General features: G+C 49.7%; 2 protein-coding genes across 5 annotated transcripts in view; one reads left to right on the top strand and one right to left on the bottom strand.

Annotated features, from left to right (window-relative positions):
• Positions 1–11,614, bottom strand: part of MTOR (mechanistic target of rapamycin kinase) — a 106,029-nt gene extending 94,415 nt beyond the window's left edge. For 2 of the 3 annotated variants that reach the window (XM_073316890.1, XM_073316891.1), the window contains exons 1-12: positions 11,535–11,614; positions 9,857–10,019; positions 9,402–9,510; positions 7,852–8,084; positions 7,292–7,492; positions 6,356–6,490; positions 4,764–5,039; positions 4,311–4,419; positions 3,329–3,515; positions 3,023–3,151; positions 1,169–1,413; positions 447–662 (exon numbers count right to left, since the gene is read on the bottom strand). In XM_073316890.1, the coding sequence (XP_073172991.1) occupies positions 447–662; positions 1,169–1,413; positions 3,023–3,151; positions 3,329–3,515; positions 4,311–4,419; positions 4,764–5,039; positions 6,356–6,490; positions 7,292–7,492; positions 7,852–8,084; positions 9,402–9,510; positions 9,857–9,976 (1,960 nt within the window). In that variant the 5' untranslated portion in view covers positions 9,977–10,019; positions 11,535–11,614. Of the gene's footprint in view, positions 1–446; positions 663–1,168; positions 1,414–3,022; positions 3,152–3,328; positions 3,516–4,310; positions 4,420–4,763; positions 5,060–6,355; positions 6,491–7,291; positions 7,493–7,851; positions 8,085–9,401; positions 9,511–9,856; positions 10,020–11,534 lie in introns of those variants that run through there. The other variant, XM_073316892.1, reaches the window with a different exon arrangement.
• A 354-nt stretch (positions 11,615–11,968) lies between these two features.
• On the top strand, positions 11,969–19,551 carry UBIAD1 (UbiA prenyltransferase domain containing 1). Of its 2 annotated transcripts, none has more exons than XM_073316894.1 (3): positions 11,969–12,089; positions 13,289–13,854; positions 15,768–19,551. In XM_073316894.1, exons 2-3 carry the CDS (start codon positions 13,332–13,334, stop codon positions 16,253–16,255), a joined length of 1,011 nt encoding a protein of 336 aa, XP_073172995.1. In that variant the 5' UTR covers positions 11,969–12,089; positions 13,289–13,331; the 3' UTR covers positions 16,256–19,551. The 2 variants fall into 2 exon arrangements, with proteins under 2 accessions (XP_073172995.1, XP_073172994.1); XM_073316893.2 differs by lacking the exon at positions 11,969–12,089 and adding an exon at positions 12,775–12,904.
• The last annotated feature ends 260 nt before the right edge of the window (positions 19,552–19,811 follow it).

Genomic DNA, 19,811 nt, shown 5'->3' with positions numbered 1-19,811 from the left:
ACAGTCTGTTGCTCCTAAAGCTAGTGTGACTGGAAGCACCATGGAGAAAGGGCAAAGCAGCCCCAGGTGACCACTCAGGTGACCATTCAGCCATTAACAGAATCCACCCAGTAAAAGGGGAAAAAGAGAGTGAGGTTCAACAAAAGGAGCTGGTCCCTCCTGAGTAATAACAATTGAGACTGTGATGTGGGACAGGCTCATACAACAAGGCAAGAGGCGGGAGTGAAATTCTGAGGCCTCCACCTAGAACAGAGAATCTCTGGGGTTACATCACTCTGCACTTGCTCTCTGCTAATACTCCCAAATCTGGGGATGGATTCAGAGGTCTGGAATCCATTTTATTTAGAAAAAGCGATTGCCTGGGTTATCGGAAAACAAGCCTGAACACAACCACAACCCTCTGTCCAGGCTCAGACAGCTGTATAGTGGCTAACCCAACACATTACCTGGGTCTGTTATCCCAACCACGAGCAGTTTGCTGAGAACGTCTGCCACCACCTGCACTGCAGTCTGGCTGACCACATGGGCATGACCACTGATCAAGTGGATGGAGGGCGTGAGAAGGCGAGAGCAGGTGCGGGCCGCCTCCATCCGGATCTCCTTGTGCTCACTGTTCAGGAAGTGATCCGCACAGTGCCGGACAAACTGGGTCAGAGAATGGCCTGGATGGGAGTGGGGAAAAGAGAGATTGGTTCTCACACAGGTTTACACCTCAGAGATTGGACTTTCCAGGGATACAAACATGGAGCTGCAGACTGAGTGTGAGGGACACAGTTACTGTTGGGTTTAAAGTCTCTCCTCCTGTAACAGAAGCAGCTGTGTAGATGGAGTCAGCCAGAGCATGAGCTAGGTCAGCTCTTCTCTTCTGTGCCAGCTAGGGAAAAGGCAAGTCCTTCCTTAGATGCTTTTAAATCCATTTCTGGATTGTAATTCTAATTACAGTATATACATATTTTTGTTACTGCACACCCTCAACAGGTGACGCTTTCCAGAAGACTCCCAAAACTCTGCAGTGAATTCAGGTGTGGGAACATACGCAGGCCATGGATATTGTTCTGCAACCTTAATTACAGCGTCCGTAGCCTGCAGCGACAATACTGACATGCACGCTTTCTGGGAGAGCCCTAACGCCTCTCACATCCACCCTGCTGCTTGCTTCACACCTTACCTTCGAACTCGAAGCTGCCCAGTGTGCGCAGGGCGAGGGTGATGCTGCCCACGTCGCTGGCCTCAGGGATGTTGGTGAGGCTGGGAGAGGCCAGCTGATGGGCAAGGCCCTTGGGCATGCCTGGGTGCCGGAGAGGTTTGTGCATTAGAACGAGAGAGAGCATTTTCAGCAGTCCGTCCTGGATGTCCTTCTTCAGCTGGGGGATCTGGCGACTCAAGTCATAGAGCACAGCGGTCAGAGCAGGGCTGAGGGTGATAAGCAGGCAGACACTCATTAGGACAGGAACAAGAATAGTTTCATGTTTTGGCTTCTCATTCATGACTGTAACTTTGCCCATGAAAGCATCACCTGGGGTGTTTATAATGTCACAGCAACACCAACTATCGCAGCACAGCTGCCTTCGTGCTAACACCAGAGCTAACAAACCAACTGCTTGGATTCTAGCCCACACTGTTGTGTTAGGCGGTACCAGGAATTATCTGCATGGTGAAACTCTAGAGGAGAGTCGTGCAAGGCACTCTGCATTGGGCTACCTTTGAACACTGCTCTGATGTTTCACAGAGAGCAGAATGCAGCTGCAGGTTTATTTTAGTAGCACCTGCTGTGTTGGGTGCCTCATTCCTATACTCTGTAGGCAAAGGCTACCAATTCACGTCCAGGAGTTCACTTTAGTCTATGAAGCACTGTGCAACCTGGGAGCTAGCTGTTTGAAAGACTGCTTTTATCCGTATCCGCCATCCTGGCTGAGGGGAGATAAGCTGGGACACTTGTGTTAGGAGTCCCCAGATATGAACTCTGAAGGTGGGGGAAGGCTAGAGGTAGGATAGTCAGACGTCGAATTCACTTCCCCTGTGGGTCTGACACAGCTGGAATGCGTTGGCCTTCAAGGTTTTCCTGTTTGCCCACGTTTTTGCCTAAAAGGAGTGTGAGTGCTGGGAAGCAGGGGAGTCTGCTCTTGACTTTGCTTGGACTAGTTATTTTATAGAGCAATTCTTTACATGATGACACGTTCTCAGAACCCAAGAGACATCTCACACTGAAGACAAATTGTGGCTTGTTGCCTTCTCAGAGGAGTAACCTCCTCCCAGCAGAATGTGTACGCACTGACAGTGGTGGAGGAGTCGAGCTGGCAGCTCCAGGCATGGCATGGGAAGCTCAGCACAGCAATGCACGCACATGCTGAATTTCAAATGCTGGCCCTGACTTCCAGACATGGGTAAGTGCTGAGCTTGAATAACCAGAGCAGCAGAAAGACACATATATCCATTTTACACACCTAAGTGTAACCATGGCTGGATTTGGTCACGGGATAAAATTACCCGTGTTTGAAAATCGTGTCTTTTCTGGTATGTTTCACTTTTGAGGGGAGTGTGCGAATTAGCTGACTCGAATGCACACCCTCACCCCAGCTGCCATCCCAAGAGCTGAAGGATTCCTTCTCAAGAAAAGGGAATAGCTTCTGGCGTATTTATACTCCATAAGAAGTTGGTTTTTTGGCTCCTTGGATCTAAAGATTAGTTCTCACCCCTTATCTCAAAAAGAATTAAATTAGTAACACCCCAGTGTTATTTTCATCCTGGTATTTGGCTTCTCAATGGCATGGGTGGAATGTCTTAGGAATTTCCCTAAAGCAGGACACTCAGGGAACTATTTCCTGCAACTCAGGAAGGCAGACAACAATATAGTGTTTGCTAAGGGAAAGCATTTGACAGGCTTTTCTCTGAGGCTGATTAAGAAATCTGCCTGCTGGAGTTTCATAACTCACTTTTATACATACAGTGATCACTGTTGCTCATGGCCAACAATGCCACCCAGTGGCTAATGGAAAAACTCCCTAACATATCTTATATCTACCTCAGTCCCACGGCCAACATGGGTTCCAGAAGCTCTTTGATGTCCTGCTGGATGCAGGGTCCCATAGCTCGTGCCAGCATGCTGATGCAGGTGAAGACTGTAGCATCCACCTGCATGGACTTCTGCCTCCTGAAAACAGACACCATAAGAGCTATTTATCTCAGAGTGCAATCCTGCGTATCTCTTCAACCCTCTCACTTATCAAAGTCTCATGGGAACACCTATCAGTTTAATAAGCTGTCACACCCAAAATTGCATGATCAGCAGGTGTCTATCCAAGATCCTCTCTAACCTTCACACACTCACTTGTGGGCAAAATCTTTTGGTGGGAGTGCTGCTTTGATGATTTCAAGGACCTTGGACAAGTAGGCCTGGAACTCAGACCTCACGGCCACAGAAAGCAATCCCAAGGCTTGGAAGGCTGCTGTTCGTTCCTTCTCCTTCTTCACACAGCTCAGGATGTGGTTCATTGTGTCCGGAAGGTATTGATCAGCTGATCACAGGAGCAGAACAAGACAATCAATGAGTTCATTTGGCCTCATAGAGGGAAGCAAACTTTGAGATTATGAGAAACCAAATTCCTAGTGGCCTGTGTGGCTAAAAGCTCAGTCGTCCCTTTCATACGGTCCCCACTACAGAAACAGTGTAAGAGAGAACCTGGCAATAGTCATTAAAAGACGCTTCCCGTAAGCAAGATTCCAAGGAGTTTATTACTTGTTACTGCAGTGACCGACTAGGATTTGGAGGTGAAGAGAGACACTAATAAAGCTTTAAGGTAAGTCCAGTTAGAGCCATATTGACAGTGCTCCTCCAACTCCAACTACTTTGGTTGTTCTCAGCACTTTGAGTGATTCAACTTTTGAAAGGCCAGCTGGGATTTTCTGTCATCCACAGACGGGAAATCCAGATTGGACGTGGCTGGTAACTGGGATATAAGTGAAGGGAGGAAGAGGGTACAGATCAGCACGGAACATGGCATGCTGAGGGTGCATGAAAATGAGGTACTGTTTTGATTAAGGCCCTCAACATGGAGTCCAGGCAAGGGCTTTCACTCTGCCAGCTTTACAAAGCAGCAAGCTCCCACCGGATACCAAGGACTACTATCCAGAGGACAGTAACTCTCACTACTTAAAGTAGGAATCAAAGTGCCTGTCTGTACAATGCCAAACACCAGGATTTCTGCTGCTGCATTACCTGTACATAGGTCAACGGGACCACGTGAGCTAGAACCTCCCCAACTCACCTTCAGCTGCACCCCCAGCTAAAGCCCAGCTGCAAGACCCCTCACCTGTGAAGGCAGAAGGCCGGAAAGCAGCCAGCCGTGGCAGTAAATTGAGGATTGTCATCTGGATCAAAGAGTTCTTGCTGGTTCTGCACTTCAAAACCCAGAGGCACACCTGAAACCAGAGGGGTTGGGCTTTAAAGGGTGCCCTGTCATCCTTGCCATGTGGAGATCGCAAGGTTTTCCACTGTCATTCTGCTGCATCACTCCTCAGGAAGGGTTATAATTATACCTGTGCCACAGAGGACTACACTGAGGCACAGAGAAGTTAAGTAGATCACTCCAGGACACACAGGAAACCAGCATCAGAGCCAGGAATATAGTTAATGGGTTGTAACCATGAACCAACTATTGGGCCATATTGCCTCCCAGCAAAGGGAATGGAAGGAAGTCACACTAAGAGTCTGGCCTCTCTGCAGGGGATTTGGGGAGGCCGCTAGAGAAAAGCCCACAGCTCACCTGATCAAACTTCTCCTCCATCAGATCCCGACAACATCGACTCTCAACCAACGTTGACTTTGCTGGGACAGGCGAGGCTCCAAACCCCATGATTCCTTGATGGGGGCTGTACCCCAGGAGCCCCACCAAGGCGTTCGACTGTGGGGGCTGTACAGACTGGAAGCTGGTGAAAGGGGTGATGTGCCGAGGCTTTGTACCGAAGCCCAGCAGGTCTTTGCAGTATTTGTCGTGCACCATCTGCTGCTGCGTGATCTCCTCCATCTCCTCTCTAAGGCGCTGGGCACAGAAAAAAAACACTTTCAAAGGCAGTTAAACAGAAGAGGACACACACAACAAACAAACTCATGGACCCCACACCAAAGGGGCTGTCTAGCACGGACTGAACTGCAAACCAGACGTGACATCCAGGGACCTTCCATGCAATAGATTTTCCTGCCAAGTGGCCAGCAGTGACGCAGCATGGGCAAAGAATTCTCTTTTTGGCTTCAGAGTGGGAAAGAATCAGGGTCACGCAGTGAAAGTCACTGAACAAGGCAGGCTAGGTATGGCAGTGGCCCTAACTCTCGTGGGAAATGCTGTTCCCTTTGGTTGAGAAGACAGTGGATGCAGGGTTGGAAGTGGTGGGGATAGCCTAGATGATGTCTCGAGGTCCCTTCTAGCCCTACAGTTCTGTAATTCTGTGAATTCACAGTCTAGCAGGAGTGTGCTGAGTTTCACACGATTAAACAGTACTGGGCACTAACCTGACCCTCACTTCCAACACATTCAACCACTTCCTATGAACCCACCAGTCCCTACAAAAACACCTTCATTTCAAATTTAATTGGTGCCAAGTTACTGCTTAAATTAAACACTCCATATAAGGTTAGAACCTATCAGGCGACCATCCTATAGCACACACATAGAACAGATAGTGAGGTATCTGTCCTACCACATACGGTCACAGGGCACAGCATAACGCAAGAAAGGTTTGAAGCTACAACTGGGAAAAGATTGTGGAGGAGTAATTGAAACTAAAGAGGGAGAGAGACCTATTCACGCACCTTGTCCATCCCAAGGGACGGAGGCAGAATTGTTCCCTGAAGGACATTCTCTAGTGCTTTTTCTAATCTAATTTTAAAAGTCCCAAGCAATTGGGTTTTCACCCTTTCTTTTCCCTTGGGAGACTGCCCAACCTCTCATTTAATTTACTGCCAGGAAGTGTTCCCACTTTCTCTGGCTATACCCTCCTATAACACCCTGCACAATTCCTCTCTTTCCTTTGTGCTTATATCCCACAAATATCTGTACTTGCTGCCCTACACATCCAGTTGTCTCTTAAAGCTATTTAATGTCACTTTCCATCATGAATGAACCCTCCTGTCCCTAAACATTTGTTACTGTTCGACTAATTCCCTTCACTTTGCCACTGTGTTTGTGACAATGAAATGCCCTAGACCCCAGTTGCTTGTGAACTTCTCCAGCTCGATCAACCCATTTCCAACCCAAGTGGATTAGTCGCATCTGCCCCACTTTATTAAACTGAATGAGGAGACACCTCCGTTCAGCCAACCATAGCACCAGACTGGTTGCCATCTTGATAAGTTACTCACCTCGCCCTCCATGCTGCTGATTCTCACTAATTCATTGAGGATCAGTAAGGCACCATGGATTCGGTCGTCACGATTCATACCCTTCTCCTTGGCCAAAGTCTCATCAAAACCTCTCTCTGCCTCTTCGTATGTGTGCTGAAGATAGATAATAGCAGCCTTAACAGAGACCAAGTCCCCCACCAATGTAGAACAAGGGAATACAGCAAGTCAGTAGTTACTGGGAGCCCATAAGTCCCAGGAACGGCTAAAACCTCAGCTGATTGACACTAGAATGGAGCGCTGGATAGTTCTGACCCAGTCTACTCTGGCAACCAACCTGTTTTCAACAGAAGGAGTGGACAAGGAGACCTGCATCTTCCATCCTCTCTTAAAAGCACACCATTACCACAGTGCACATGGGGATTATGTGAAATGTGTGTTGAGGCCTTTCAGTACTTAGCACCCTGGTCATGTTGCCAGTATAACGTGTGCTCAGGTCTCACTGTGTCAAAGTAGTTTGATCGCATTGTTCAAGCCTCACCTGTGGATTTAGAACTCCACACTGTCAAATAAGAACAACCCCTGGCTGCAGTGTTGTAACCTTGCCATTGCTGACGGGCTCTTTGATCACTGATGCTGAAGATACTTTGAGGTAGCAGAACCTAGAAAATCTGCATGTGTCCTAACTACTGAGCATTCTGTTCTACTCTTGGCAACAAGTTACAGAAAGTACAGTAGATCCCTGGTGGAATGGAGTGTCTCACACACTTTTGTAGAGGGTAGTGTAAACAGTTTGGTTCAGCATGCTCTAGAGGCCAAACCATTTTCAATCCTGATTGAGAGAGGCCAACACCTACTGACATATGGGGATCAGTCTCTTGGCTTTTGGCGTGGACGCTGAAGCTTTTCTGAACTCTGGAGGAAAGCTGTTCCAAGATTAAGGGATTATTTCCTTACTCTGTACCACTGTGGCTTCTGCATCTCTTTTGGCTCCCGCTGGGTGGTGAGGATAAGGCAGGCTCGTAAGGCAGACACGGCTCCCTCTCGGATGGCCTGCTTGGGATCCCACACAGCAACAAAGATGTTATCGAAGAACGGCTGCACCTGCTGGAAGAAGAAGGTGGGCACGCTGATCGCCAGCTCACGTAGGACCAGAACCTGGAGAGAGGGAGAGAGATGGTGGCGTTAGGCACAGATTGGAATTCAGAGACTGACCCCTTCCCTGTGTCTGTTTAGTCTGTAAGCGTTTGGGGGGCAAGGACTATCTGCTCTGCATTTGTACAATGCCTAGCATAATGGGGCCTCATTCTTGGTTGGTCCCAAAAGACTTTCATAATGAACACGGTTTATGGCAGACCAGCTAGCCAGCATCACAGCTTCTCAGATATACAATTGTAGCCATTCCAGTCCCTGGCAGCTCTCATTCACTGCATCTGCCCATCTATATACATCGCTCCCATCACCACTACTCATGAGCAGCCAGCCCTTTCCCAGGAAGGCTGAAGAGGAGTACGTACAGCCGCGTGTCTTCGACCTTCATTCCTATCAGCTCCCAGCCACTCCAGAGCCCGTTTCACCTCGAACTCCACATATTCCGCCGTGAAGGTATCACCTGCCAGAGCAAGGCGCCCGATGGCCTTGGACGCCATCTCCATGACAACAGGATCATTGGAGGGGAGGAGGTTCCGAAGGTAATTGGCAAACCTGCCGATGCGGGTGGCATTGCCTCCCTCAACGCCGATAAGGCTCGCTGGGGAGAGGGAGAACAGGAGTGAAAGCTCTGTCACTGAGTCAGCTTGCCCGACAGTAGGGTAGTCCCTGGAGAAGAGTTAGCATTCCCTATCCATTCTTTAGAGACTCCCATTCTCTCTTCCTAAACCAAAAATCCACCAGAGAAATCAAGCAGTAGGAAAGGGTCACCAGCCTTTTAAAGTCAGAATTTGTTTAGTAAACAGGGAAGTTTATCAAGTCCTTTCCACAGGTCACAGCTTTTCCACCCTGGGATCGTGGGCCCATTCCCAATCGACAGGCATCCACATGCAACCACTACAACTGGCCCCCTTCTTGAGAGTCTCAGTAGAGGCGCCAAGGACTGAACGGACTAAAGAGACTGAATGCTCCTTCACCCCTCGCGATTGTCCCTCCAGGTCAAAGTTGAGGCACACTGACAGAGGGCAGTGTGGCTGAAGTTTGCTCTGCTGGTGCCTGGGTTGTGCCTGCTCTGTAGATAAAGAGGCCATCAGTGTCCAGGGTTGTCAATCCGGCACCTTTCAACAGCACTAAATTCACAGAAACAATTTTAAAGTGATACTGTCGGCTTCGAAATCAGATGCGGTCAACAAAGATTTCTTTTCCTAAGTTACTTCCACCACCTCCAGACACCTTGGGGTTGGTTTGGTTATGGCTGGTGAAATCAACCCACAAGCAGTTTCTGCGTCGTTAACAAAAGGCAAATGCTAAGGCTACGGGGTATTTTGTTGGAAGGGTGTGTTTTTATACAAGTTACCTGCATCCTTGTGCGTCACAGCATTTGGGAAGCTTTGCCATGTAAGAATGAAAGCACAACAGGGCAAATGAGGGAGACGCTAAACAAAATGAAGGCAAAAGCCATTTAGATCCCTCCACAGGGATGGGGGCTGCTGCCCTTGAGCCAGGTGACTTTAAACAAAAAAGAATGAATGTTCTCAGGCAACAGGGAGTCCAGAGGCTTTGCCTCTTGTGACCACCAGTAAAACTGGACACGATGAGAAGTATTTTCAGAAGAGCTCAGGGCCAGATTTTCAAGTGCTCAGCACACACATTGGGGTCAGATTTTCAAGTGCTCAGTTTCCAAGGAGGCACCAAAAGGGCCAGATTTTCAGAAGTGCTCAGCATCCAGCAGCTCCCATTATGACACCTACGGTCAGAATTTCAAAAGAGCTCTATATTCCATACACACTCAGTGCACTGAACTCTCTTAAATATACCGCGCATCTCTTGTGAGCACAGAGTTCTCTTGCCAATCTGTCCCGATAGAACAGCAATGTGAAGGGGAAGTTCACCAGAGGCGCTGAAGTCCTTCACTCACCTATAGCCAGAATGCCTCCTTTCCTCTCATTTGCATCAGAGCTAGAGACCAGTTCAAATATGTGGTGATTCAGCTGATCGTAGAAGCGGGTAGATTCCTCCTGGCTCATCTGCACAGGTAACAAATTCAGATCAATTTACCACCTCTCCTCCACTACATATGCCCCAGATAAAGAAGGGCAACACCACTTTTCAGGGCTCCCAAACTCAAAGGCAGTAAATTAACTGTGGGATCCAAACCCAGAGGAAGCAATTACATCTGCTGCCTGTGCCCCTGCCCGGTTAACCCAGCCCCTTTCTGGTGCCTGCTTGTGCCCATCCCACTCTAGTACCTACCTCAGCATCCCAAATCTCTACCGCCCCAAGCATCCTAGCGACACACCTCACTCCCTAGCCAAATGGCACAAACGTGTCTCCCCAGCTAAAAGCTGCTGCTCCCATATCTGCAGCACTCACCTCACGGAGCTCCATGGTGACATAATGCTGCAAGTCCTTGGCGGCTTTTGCCCTGATTTCTTCATTGCGGCTCTTCAGCCCGCTGGCAAATTGCTGAAGGATGGACACGGTGCTGGACATGATGGCGGCGAGTCAGGACTTGGGGCATCAAGTCCAGTGGATCCTTTAGAAGAGAAAACCTGTTTATGGCTTTTAGCTAGTACAGAAGCCAATCACAGCTCCATCCACCACATGGCTCCAATTTACTGCTCCCAAATATACATCTCATGAGAAACAGAGGGCTTTCAGATGGCATAATAGCTACAGAACCCCATCAGATATATGACAGGGGTACAGGCTCCTTGGATTCCACAGACCTAGGCAGCTTTCAAGAGTTCTGGCTCGCACGGTCCTTCAGCGCACCCTAAACAAACCAGCCCCAGCTCAGCCTCCTGACTCCTGCACTCTCAGCACAAAGCGTTCATGGGCACATGTGACATGCCCAAATCAAATCCATGCCCAAATACCAAGACGGGCTTGTGCTTCAGAGGCGTTCCCAGTCAAGCAAAGTGACAAGGAGGGTAAGGACCGCTTGGTGTGCATGTCGATGTCGTTACTTCAGTTTGCTCCTCTACAACCCCTTTCATCCAAGAACCTCAAAGTTCTTTACAAGCCTCAACGCTCCTAGGGGCTGGTAAGCGCTATAACCTCCAATGCGTATTTGTGCCAGCAACAGCCATTGTAATGGGATATTTAATGTTGTACATGTGTAGAGACCATCTTGATGGGTGCACTTTTTTTTTTTTTAAAGTTTAAAAATAACCATTTTAGAAAGGAGGAAACCGACGCAGGGGTCTTCAAGTACGTTGCTGCAAGGCAAACAGCAGGTGAGGGGCGGAACTAGGCCTAGAACCCGAGGAGTCCTGGGTTCCTATTCCTCACTTGCCACTACTCCGCCTCATTAAAATCCCGGGGTACAGCGGATGCCCCTGAGGAATCAGGAGATAGTGTGGGATCTTTCCTGCTACCAGCATCTCCCGGAGAAGCCAGGATCAGCTCCCCAGGCTGGAAGAGTAGCCTAAACAGGCCTCTTCTGCCCTGGTGAGGGAAACGCGTTCGCAAGGAGCCGGGCAAAGGGGCGATCGCAGCCTGTCTATCCAGGGCAAGCAGGGCCTGCGCGCACCGCCCAGGGCAGAGGCCTTGCCTGCATCAGTGGGGGGCACAGATTCAACGAGCCGCGCTGGGAAAGCCGGGGCAGACCCAAGGCCAGGGTCCCCGCCACCCACTGCCCGGCCCAGGGCGGGGAGGCCCCGGGGGTGGAGCGGCGGCCGCCGGCCTGGCTGACAGCTCCGGGCACCGCTCCGCCTGGGGCACGGGAAGGGAGTGGGCAGCGGCGGGCGCTAGCCCGAGGGGAGTCGGGCACCTCCCGTGCTGCGGCCGGGGGGGTGGCCGGGGGAGGGACCCGCGGGAGGCCCCCTGCCAGCGCGGCTCGGCTCACCGGGCAAGCCCCCAGGGCAGCCCCCATCCCCGCTGCCGGGGCTGAGGCTGCCGGGGGGCCTGAGCCAGCCCGGCCGGCGAAGGCGCGGGGAAGGGGACGCAGCCTCCATAGGCCCCGCACTGGGGAGCCAGGCCGGGGTGTCCCTACTGAGGGGGAGGGGGGGATCCCCTCCCGGCGCCGGATCGGGGCCCCAGCACTCACCGCCTCCGGCCGGCCCAGCCGCGCCGGCCCCCTTACGACCGGCTCCCCAGCTTGGGCCCCCGCGTTTCCCCTCCCCCACTGCTGTCGCCGGGCCGGCGAAGACGCGCTAACCAATCGGCGCTGAGGGGAATGTGACCAGCGGGTGGGGTAGCCAATAGCTTTAGGAGTGAGGAGGGGTTCCTAGAGGAGCGTGTCCCCACCCCCAAATAACTGCCGGGGGCGGGTGCGGTCGGTATTGACCAATCAAAGGACATATGGTGATTTACTGACACATAGCTGCGCCAATGAGAAGTTGGGCGCTGCACGATTGCTTAGAATTCAGAGCTTGCCCCGCCTTTGGAAAGCCACATTGCTTCCGCCCTCTCTGAAGCTGCACGGCGTTGTGCGCATGCGGAAATTGATTTTTTTTTTTTTAAAAAAAAACTATTGAGACGGTAGGAATTTTTCGCCGCGTGAACGCTTGGTCCTTCTATCCCCTCCAGCTTCTCGACTGCTCTGGGTGCAGCCTGTCCTGAAGAGCACCAAGGGCAGAAGAAAGGCTCTGTTACCGTAATGGTACGTATAGAAGCTAGCCACTTCTGTGACCCCTACTTTGCCTAACAGTGGAAAATAGCTATTAGCGATGATAATCGACACAAAACATTCAACGTCTATGATTTACCGGTAATATGAATGGTTAAGGGTTCATATAAGCAGACTTGTTATTGATACTAATGATTAGATGTTAATATTCACTAATAGTTAAATATTAATTGATAATTTAATAACAGTGGCTCAGATTAACTTTCCAGGCTTTCCCTGTGGCACTTCTTACCAGATGATCTGAGTCGCCCCCACATATTAATCCCTGTGGATTGTTATCCCCATTTTGCAGATTGGGGAAACGGAGGCTCAGAGCGGGTCAGGCTCTGACCTTGCAAGCCGTGGCAGGGATAGGCTCGTCCGTTTGCAGGAGTCTATGGGGCGGCGTGTGCATGCAGCACCCCGAACGCCAGGGTCGCAGGGCTGGGGACAGGGGAGTCTATTCTCTGGGGTTGAAGAAGGGGGATGGGGCTCAGGACTCCTGGGTTCAATCCACAGCTCTGCCACGGACTGGCTGAGTGACCCTACGGGAAGGCACCCCCCCCCTCCGGGTATTACTCGTATTCTGGGGCTCTTCCCTATCCTTCCCCCTGGGCCCCACCCGGCTGCTCCCCCGCCCCGGCCCAGGGCTCCCCTCAGCAAGCGGAACCTTGGCGAGCAGCGCCCTTGTTTCCGGAGGGGCCGGCCCTGGCTGGGGCCCACGCGGGCTGGCGGCCGGGGTCCCGCGAGAGCCGGCTCGCTCGTGAGCGGAGCCGGAGAGGCCTCCCCGGGACCCGGCTCCGCAGCAGGTGAGGGGGCCCCGGAGCCGCCCCATGCGACGGGAGAGCAGAGTCCGCCCCGCCCGGGGCTGGGAGCCGCCGCCGCGCCCCGCCCGGGGTGCTCCCCCTACCCGGGGGCCTTTCCCTCCATCAGGGGATGCGGAGGTCGCGGGGGCTGAGGCGCCGCACGGAGAGGAGGAAGCCGGGGAAGGACCCCGCTTCTCCGCCGGTGCCCGGCATGGGAGGGGACCCGCCCCTCGCTCTCCGCGCCGTGGGGCCCCTTCGCTGGGGGGTCGCCGCTGCCGCGGTTCGCGTCGCGGGTGTCGCCGGCGGCTCTCCCCGGGGCTGGGTGTGTCCCTGGCGAGGCCCCCGGGGCTTTCCCTTTCCTGATGCAAACTCCCCCTCCTTTCCCAGGTCTGCCACCGGCGCCTTCTCCTGAGTCAGCCGCGTGAGGAGCATGGAGTCTGAGGCTCGGAGTGAGAAGATCAGCATCAGCGCTGAGAGCCCCAGAGGCGGTGACGTGGGGGAGCTGGGCATCGGGCTGCCCAGCTCTGCCAAGAGCCGCCCAGGCACCTGGAGGCAGAAATGTGCCGCCTACGTTCTGGCCCTGCGGCCCTGGAGCTTCAGCGCCTCTCTGACCCCAGTAGCCCTGGGCAGTGCCCTAGCCTATCGGTCCCATGGATCCCTAGACCCAGGGCTGCTAGTGGGCAGTGCAGTGGCTGTGCTGGCTGTGCATGGAGCAGGTAACTTGGTTAATACCTACTATGACTTCTCCAAGGGCATTGACCACAAGAAGAGTGATGACCGGACATTGGTGGACCAGATCTTGGAGCCTCAGGATGTGGTCCGGTTTGGGGTCTTCCTCTATACCCTGGGCTGTATCTGTGCTGCCTGCCTCTACTGTCTCTCCACTCTCAAGCTGGAGCACCTGGCCCTGATCTACTTTGGGGGACTTTCCAGCTCCTTCCTTTATACTGGAGGTAAGGACTGTACTTCATACTCTGAGGCAGGAATTGTGTGTGAAATGTACATCTGGTGTATGTCAGCTGCTTTGGTTCATTATCTGTGTTCTCTTCTCCATGGATGGAGCTGAGTTTGTATTATCTGAACAGTTCCTCATTTGTTATTAGCCAGATCTAGTTTAAACTGAAAAGTAAACTAAAGAGGTGTTTTAAGAAATGCACCCAAAATTAATGAGTAACACTGATGTAGAGTAGGAACGTGAAATTTTTTTATGGGACTTATGAAGATAAAATGTGTTTTGCTTCTTCAGTTCTGCTGCTGGGTGGTTCAAGAAACACCCAGTGTGTTGCTATAGATAAGATTAAGCAATTTCTAGGGCTTGGAGGATATCATTTGAAAGATGTAGCAGCTGATAGTTTAACTTGATGGTTGCATGTGTTCAGGGCCAGATTCTAACATCTGTACTCATAGGAACATAAGAATGGGCCTACTGGGTCAGACCAAAGGTCCATCTAGCCCAGTATCCTGTCTTCCGACAGTGGCCAATGCCAGGTGTCCCAGAGGGAATGAACAGAACAGGTAATCATCAAGTGATCCATCCCCTGTCGCTCATTCCCAGCTTCTTGGCAAACAGAGGCTAGGGACACCATTCCTGCCCATCCTGGTTAATAGCCATTGATGGGCCTATCCTCCATGAATTCATCTAGTTCTTTTTTTGAACCCTGTTATGGGGTCTTGGCCTTCACAACATCCTCTGGCAAGGAGTTCCACAGGTTGACTGTGCATTGTGTGAAGAAATACTTCCTTTTATTTGTTTTAAACCTGCTGCCTATTAATTTCATTTGGTGAACCCTACTTTTTGTGTTAAGGAAGTGTTGTTTACTACTTCTCATACCTACTTTCTCCACACCAGTCATGATTTTTATAGACCTCAATCATATCTCCCTTTAGCTGTCTCTTTTCCAAGCTGAAAAGTCCCAGTTTTATTAATCTCTCCTCAGACGGAAGCCATTCCATACCCCTAATCATTTTTGTTGCCCTTTTCTGAACCTTTTCTAATTCCAATATATCTTTTTTTGAGATGGGGCAACCACATCTGCATGCAGTATTCAAGATGTGAGCATACCATGGATTTATAGAGAGACAACATGATATTTTCTTCCTATTATCTGTCCGTTTCTTAATTATTCCCAGCATTCTGTTCACTTTTTTGACTGCCGCTGCATATTGAGTGGATGTTTTCCGACAACTATCCAATGATTCCAAGATCTCTCTCTTGAGTGGTAACAGCTAATTTAGACCCCATCATTTTATATGTATAGTTGGGATTATGCTTTCCAGTGTGCATTACTTTGTATTTATCAACATTAAATTTCAAATTTGTTAGTCTCTAAGGTGCCACAAGTACACCTTTTCTTTTTGCGGATACAGACTAACATGGCTGCTACTCTGAAATCTGCCATTTTGTTGCCCAATCACCCAGTTTTGAGAGATCCTTTTGTAGCTCTTCACAGTCTGCCTGGGTCTTAACTATCTTTAGTAATTTTGTATCATCTGCAAATTTTGCCACCTCACTGTTTTTTGCCATTGGGTAGCACTTTACTGCATGTGTAATCCCATGGACTTCAGTGTGACTGCTTGTGGAATAAGGTATTCCAGATGGGTAATGAATCTGCCCCTTAATCTTTGCTCACTGGTTGAGACTGGAGAATTGCAGACATGTTTGCTTTATTATCTTTGGAAAGGGAGAATAATAATCAGTTCTGGGGCAATAAAAGAGCATGTGTGTAGCCCTGCCCTAGCTGTGTTTTGTGTTGGCTGTTTTACAGCATTTTTTAGGTGCTGCTGATCTGTTTGAGTAACATCTATTGTCCTCCATAAAGTGAATTTCACTTGGTAACACTTGTTTTCCTCTTGTTTCTTGCCACAGGAATTGGATTTAAATATGTTGCACTTGGCGACTTGGTGATCCTCATCACGTTTGGGCCCCTGGCTGTCATGTTTGCCCATGCAGTGCAGGTTGGCTATCTGTCTGTCTCACCCCTGCTCTATGCTGTCCCACTAGCCCTCAGCACTGAGGCCATCCTGCACAGCAACAACACACGGGACATGGAGTCTGACCGGCAGGCAGGCATTGTCACCCTGGCTATCCTCATCGGCCCCACGTTTTCCTACATGCTCTACAACACACTGCTCTTCCTGCCCTACCTGATTTTCTGCGTCTTGGCCACACGTTACACCATCAGCATGGCGCTGCCACTACTCACCATTCCTATGGCCTTTTCACTGGAGAGGCAGTTCCGGAGCCAGAGCTTCAGCAAAATTCCCCAGCGGACAGCCAAGCTCAACCTCCTGCTGGGGCTCTTCTATGTTTTTGGTATTATACTGGCACCAGCAGGCACGCTGCCCAAACTGTAATGGCGAGAGCTGCTGTAGCCCCATGACTTGAGTGTTAGTGCCTGAGCTCAGGGTGCAAGTGGGAGGTTTGTTATGGATGGTGGCCAAAGCAAGAAGGCTGACTCGAGCCAGTGACCCCATGTGAATTTTATGGGCTTTGGTCTTGTTGAGATAAGCGGTTTCTCTTGTACTAGAGACTTCCGATGGTGTCTTAGGAAGCTCTTCTCTGGGAAGAGGGTTGAATTGACCATGTGGCTCTGGTGTTCTCTCGGTGCTTATTGCAATTCATCATGTGAGCAGACAGACATTTCAAGGACTTGATGCTACTGCCATTGAATTCAAAGGGACTTTCGCTATTAACTTCAATAGGAGTAGGGTTGAACCTTAAATTTGAACTCTCCCTTCCCCTGATCTGTGAATCATCCCCACGCAACATGAAGGGGATTCAGCAGCTCCACTCCTATGCTGTAGCATGTGCAAGTTACCACTGAATGCTTTATTTTTGTCAGCAGCACAGTAAAACAGATGCTGCTACTTCCCTCCTCTCCTGTTCAACTTCATCTTCACCACCTGGTCTGGTTCCTCCCCCTCCCACCCCTTTGCCAAATCTTGAGTATACACTTCCAGATGTCCTGGCTATATGAAATGGGGCATGGGGTGTCCATTAAGAACTGCTGAGTTATGGAAGACAGCAGCTTCTGATGCTCCCACTGCTAGTTCCTCTCTACCTAGGCATTTCTAAAGCACCCATTGCAGTGGTATATAGGTGCTGAAATGGAACACAGCTGGTCCATTGCACTGAGCTTTAAGCCAAAAACAGTGAACTTCCACTCCTCCCTCTTTAAGTAGCTGGGGGCCAGAACTGCAAGTTGTACAGCTAAGAAGCTCACAAGACTTGGTAGGATGAAAAGTTCTGTTCTTGTTAAAATTTTCTCATGCCCAGACCCGTCTACCTGAGACGAAAGGCTCTTCTTAAAAGAAGAAGTGTTAAAAAAGTGTTAAAAGAAGCTGTCAGGCAGGGTGACAAAGCTCTGTAGACAGATGGATATTGACTAACAGACGCTGTGGTAGCCAAGTCTCTAATAGCGAAGCATTTTCTAATTGTCATCCTCCATATCTGTTGTCTACTTAAAGTCACTTGTCACCCTATTGTAAGGAAAGCTGGTGGCAGCAAGGGAGAAAGATGGGGGCATTGTAAAAAGGAGTCTGAATTTCTGCCATGACTTTGCACAGACATCAGGATAGTGAATTCTTCTTCTCGCTGATAGGTTCCTATTCCCATTTCCAGTGGGGACCAAGGTTTTGATGACTCCTGTGATGCAATGGTCAGTTTTGATGTTCTAGATCACTCCTCAGGATGATATCCTCATTGATACTGGATATTCTTCCTGCATATCCTTCCACTCCAATCCCTGCTCTCCTGTAAGGATACTAATATAGCCTTCTGGATGAGTGCTGTTCCTCACAACAGATAGTGGTGTGAAACACGCAGAGCCAAACACAGCTATGGGGATACTCCATTGACTCCATTAGGGCACAACAGGGTGAATTTGGCTCTCTCATATTTTCCCATGGTCACTGAACCCTGTTCTTCATTGGGAAATATTTTTGTTCCCTGCGTGAAATGGCAAGTGTTGATGTAAAAGCTCTTTGCAGGACTCCCTTGAAATGTCCAGATTGAATTGATCTGGACCTTGTTCTAGAACTCCAACTGCCAGGAGCACAGTGTTCCTGAGCCAGAGGGGAGGATGTTAACCAGGGCACAACGAGCCTTTTAGTTACGATCAGTAAAGTCCAGCAGGGTGTGCAGTGCTGCATATCCACCTTGGGCGTGTTGTGACAATGAGAGGTTATTCACCTGAGACTGGTGGCTGCTGTTCAGTGCTGCATGTAATGGAGGGATTATGACAACTATAAAATGGAACTGGCACAGAGATGTTATTTAGGTGGCAACAAAGTGTTCAAATGGTTTCTGGTGACTTAGCTGCCCGTTGTGATTGCTTCACAGCTGTACTCGGTTACTCAGAAGCAATCTCAGCAGGCAGGTGACAGCTTTCACCAGGCTCAGGTTCAGTTATTAAAATAAGGCGATGCCTGGATTAGACTGTCTTTCCAGGCTGCCCAGGGAAAACTACAAGGCAAGACTGATTTAAGCAGCCAGTCTGCTGCTTTGTACAGTAGAGAACTTGGCTTTGGATAGAAACCCAGTCAGAACAGGTTGATCTCTGCTGGAGGGAGAGCAGCATCTAGCAATACTTGGCAATGATTTTCTGGGTGAATGTACACTTCTTGTTTTCGGTTGCTGGCTTAGAGCTCCAGCGGGCTAGTGATGAGCATTTGTCAAAGAACCAACTCTGTCTTCTGCCAAGCACATGCTGTCTCAGAGACTGAGGAGTGGAAGTGATGGCGAAATCAACCCCAGTGGTAGAGAGAACTATTTCCTAACAGAGCCCATTCTGCAAGATGGAATGGGTTGATCCAATTAATCCCAGGGTTGTATTGTTTGTTGGTCTCTCAGCAGATACATCCTGTGCCCTATTCTTGTTTGTTATGATAATATGTCTAGCTCTTGCATAGCTATAGTTTAATGGGGGTTGATGTGGCAATTTTTTATGCATGTATCCTAAGCCATGTTGCTTCTGACAGGCAGAATGTGAATAAGAAATTCGAGAGCTGTAGCTCTTATGGTGAAGGAGGGTGAAGAGTCTAGGAAATGGCCCTCAGTGGAACAGCAACACATAACACTACGGTTGATCCCTTCCTTACAAAAAGGGAAAAGACTCCTGGTTAGAAAGTCTGCCTGCTAGTGGGAAAGACCAGTGCTATTGCTACAGAGCTGGAGTGAGAGGTGACCCGTTTCATGCGTTCGTAGCACAATTTCCTTGGGCGCTCGAAGTGATTTACAGATGCAGGGATTAGAAGAAAACGTGTCCAGACTGCTTCCATTCATAACCAGAAGCATACACAGCAGACTTTGGAAGTCTTGGGGGTGTGGGGTGCTCTGTGGATGGTAAGGGAGCTGGAAACGCCTGGATTATAATCATAACCATCTCCTTTGTTTGCCCCCAGTGGCCTTGGGCAAGCCACTTAATTTCTCTGTGCCTTGGTTTTTCCACCTATAAAATGGTGCTTACTGTTGCCTACCTCACTGGGTGTTGTGGGGTTAATGTCATTTGATAAAGAGCTTTGAAAGTAAGAAGTGCTGTGCTGGGTATTTTCTCAGGCATTCTGCTTCTCAGGCCTTACTTATATGGGAAGATCTTTTTGGTATAATACAAGTTGTGAATTTAAACCAATAAAGTTATACCAGTATTGCACCATGTGTATGATCTTATTCTGGTATGAGAGGCCCCTTCTTGGTTTTATTTATGTTGCTTGGGACAGGATCTAAGCTAAACAAAAGCCATGCTTGTATGTCCAGATGGGGATTTATACTAGCATCACTGGTAAAACTTTCCATATAGACAAACCCTAAGGCAACCTGTCTTGTGTTACAGGGTCTGCGCTGAGGATATTGGGTGTCCAGCACCTCTTCTGATCATAGGCCTTTTCAGTTTTGATCAGGCCACTTGCAATA

Source organism: Lepidochelys kempii, chromosome 18 (genome assembly GCF_965140285.1).
Source record: "Lepidochelys kempii isolate rLepKem1 chromosome 18, rLepKem1.hap1, whole genome shotgun sequence".
NCBI classification, from domain to species: Eukaryota; Metazoa; Chordata; order Testudines; family Cheloniidae; genus Lepidochelys; species Lepidochelys kempii.
The sequence above is the reverse complement of the archived record's forward strand: the minus strand, read 5'-3'. Positions and strand labels throughout refer to the sequence as shown.

What these genes read in the sequence shown, in the direction of transcription:
- UBIAD1 (XM_073316894.1), top strand. Translation starts at nt 13,332, where the DNA reads ATGGAGTCTGAGGCTCGGAGTGAGAAGATCAGCATCAGCGCTGAGAGC. An exon ending in CTCCTTCCTTTATACTGGAG is followed by an intron (nt 13,855 to 15,767) that starts GTAAGGACTGTA and finishes TTCTTGCCACAG; the next exon opens with GAATTGGATTTAAATATGTT.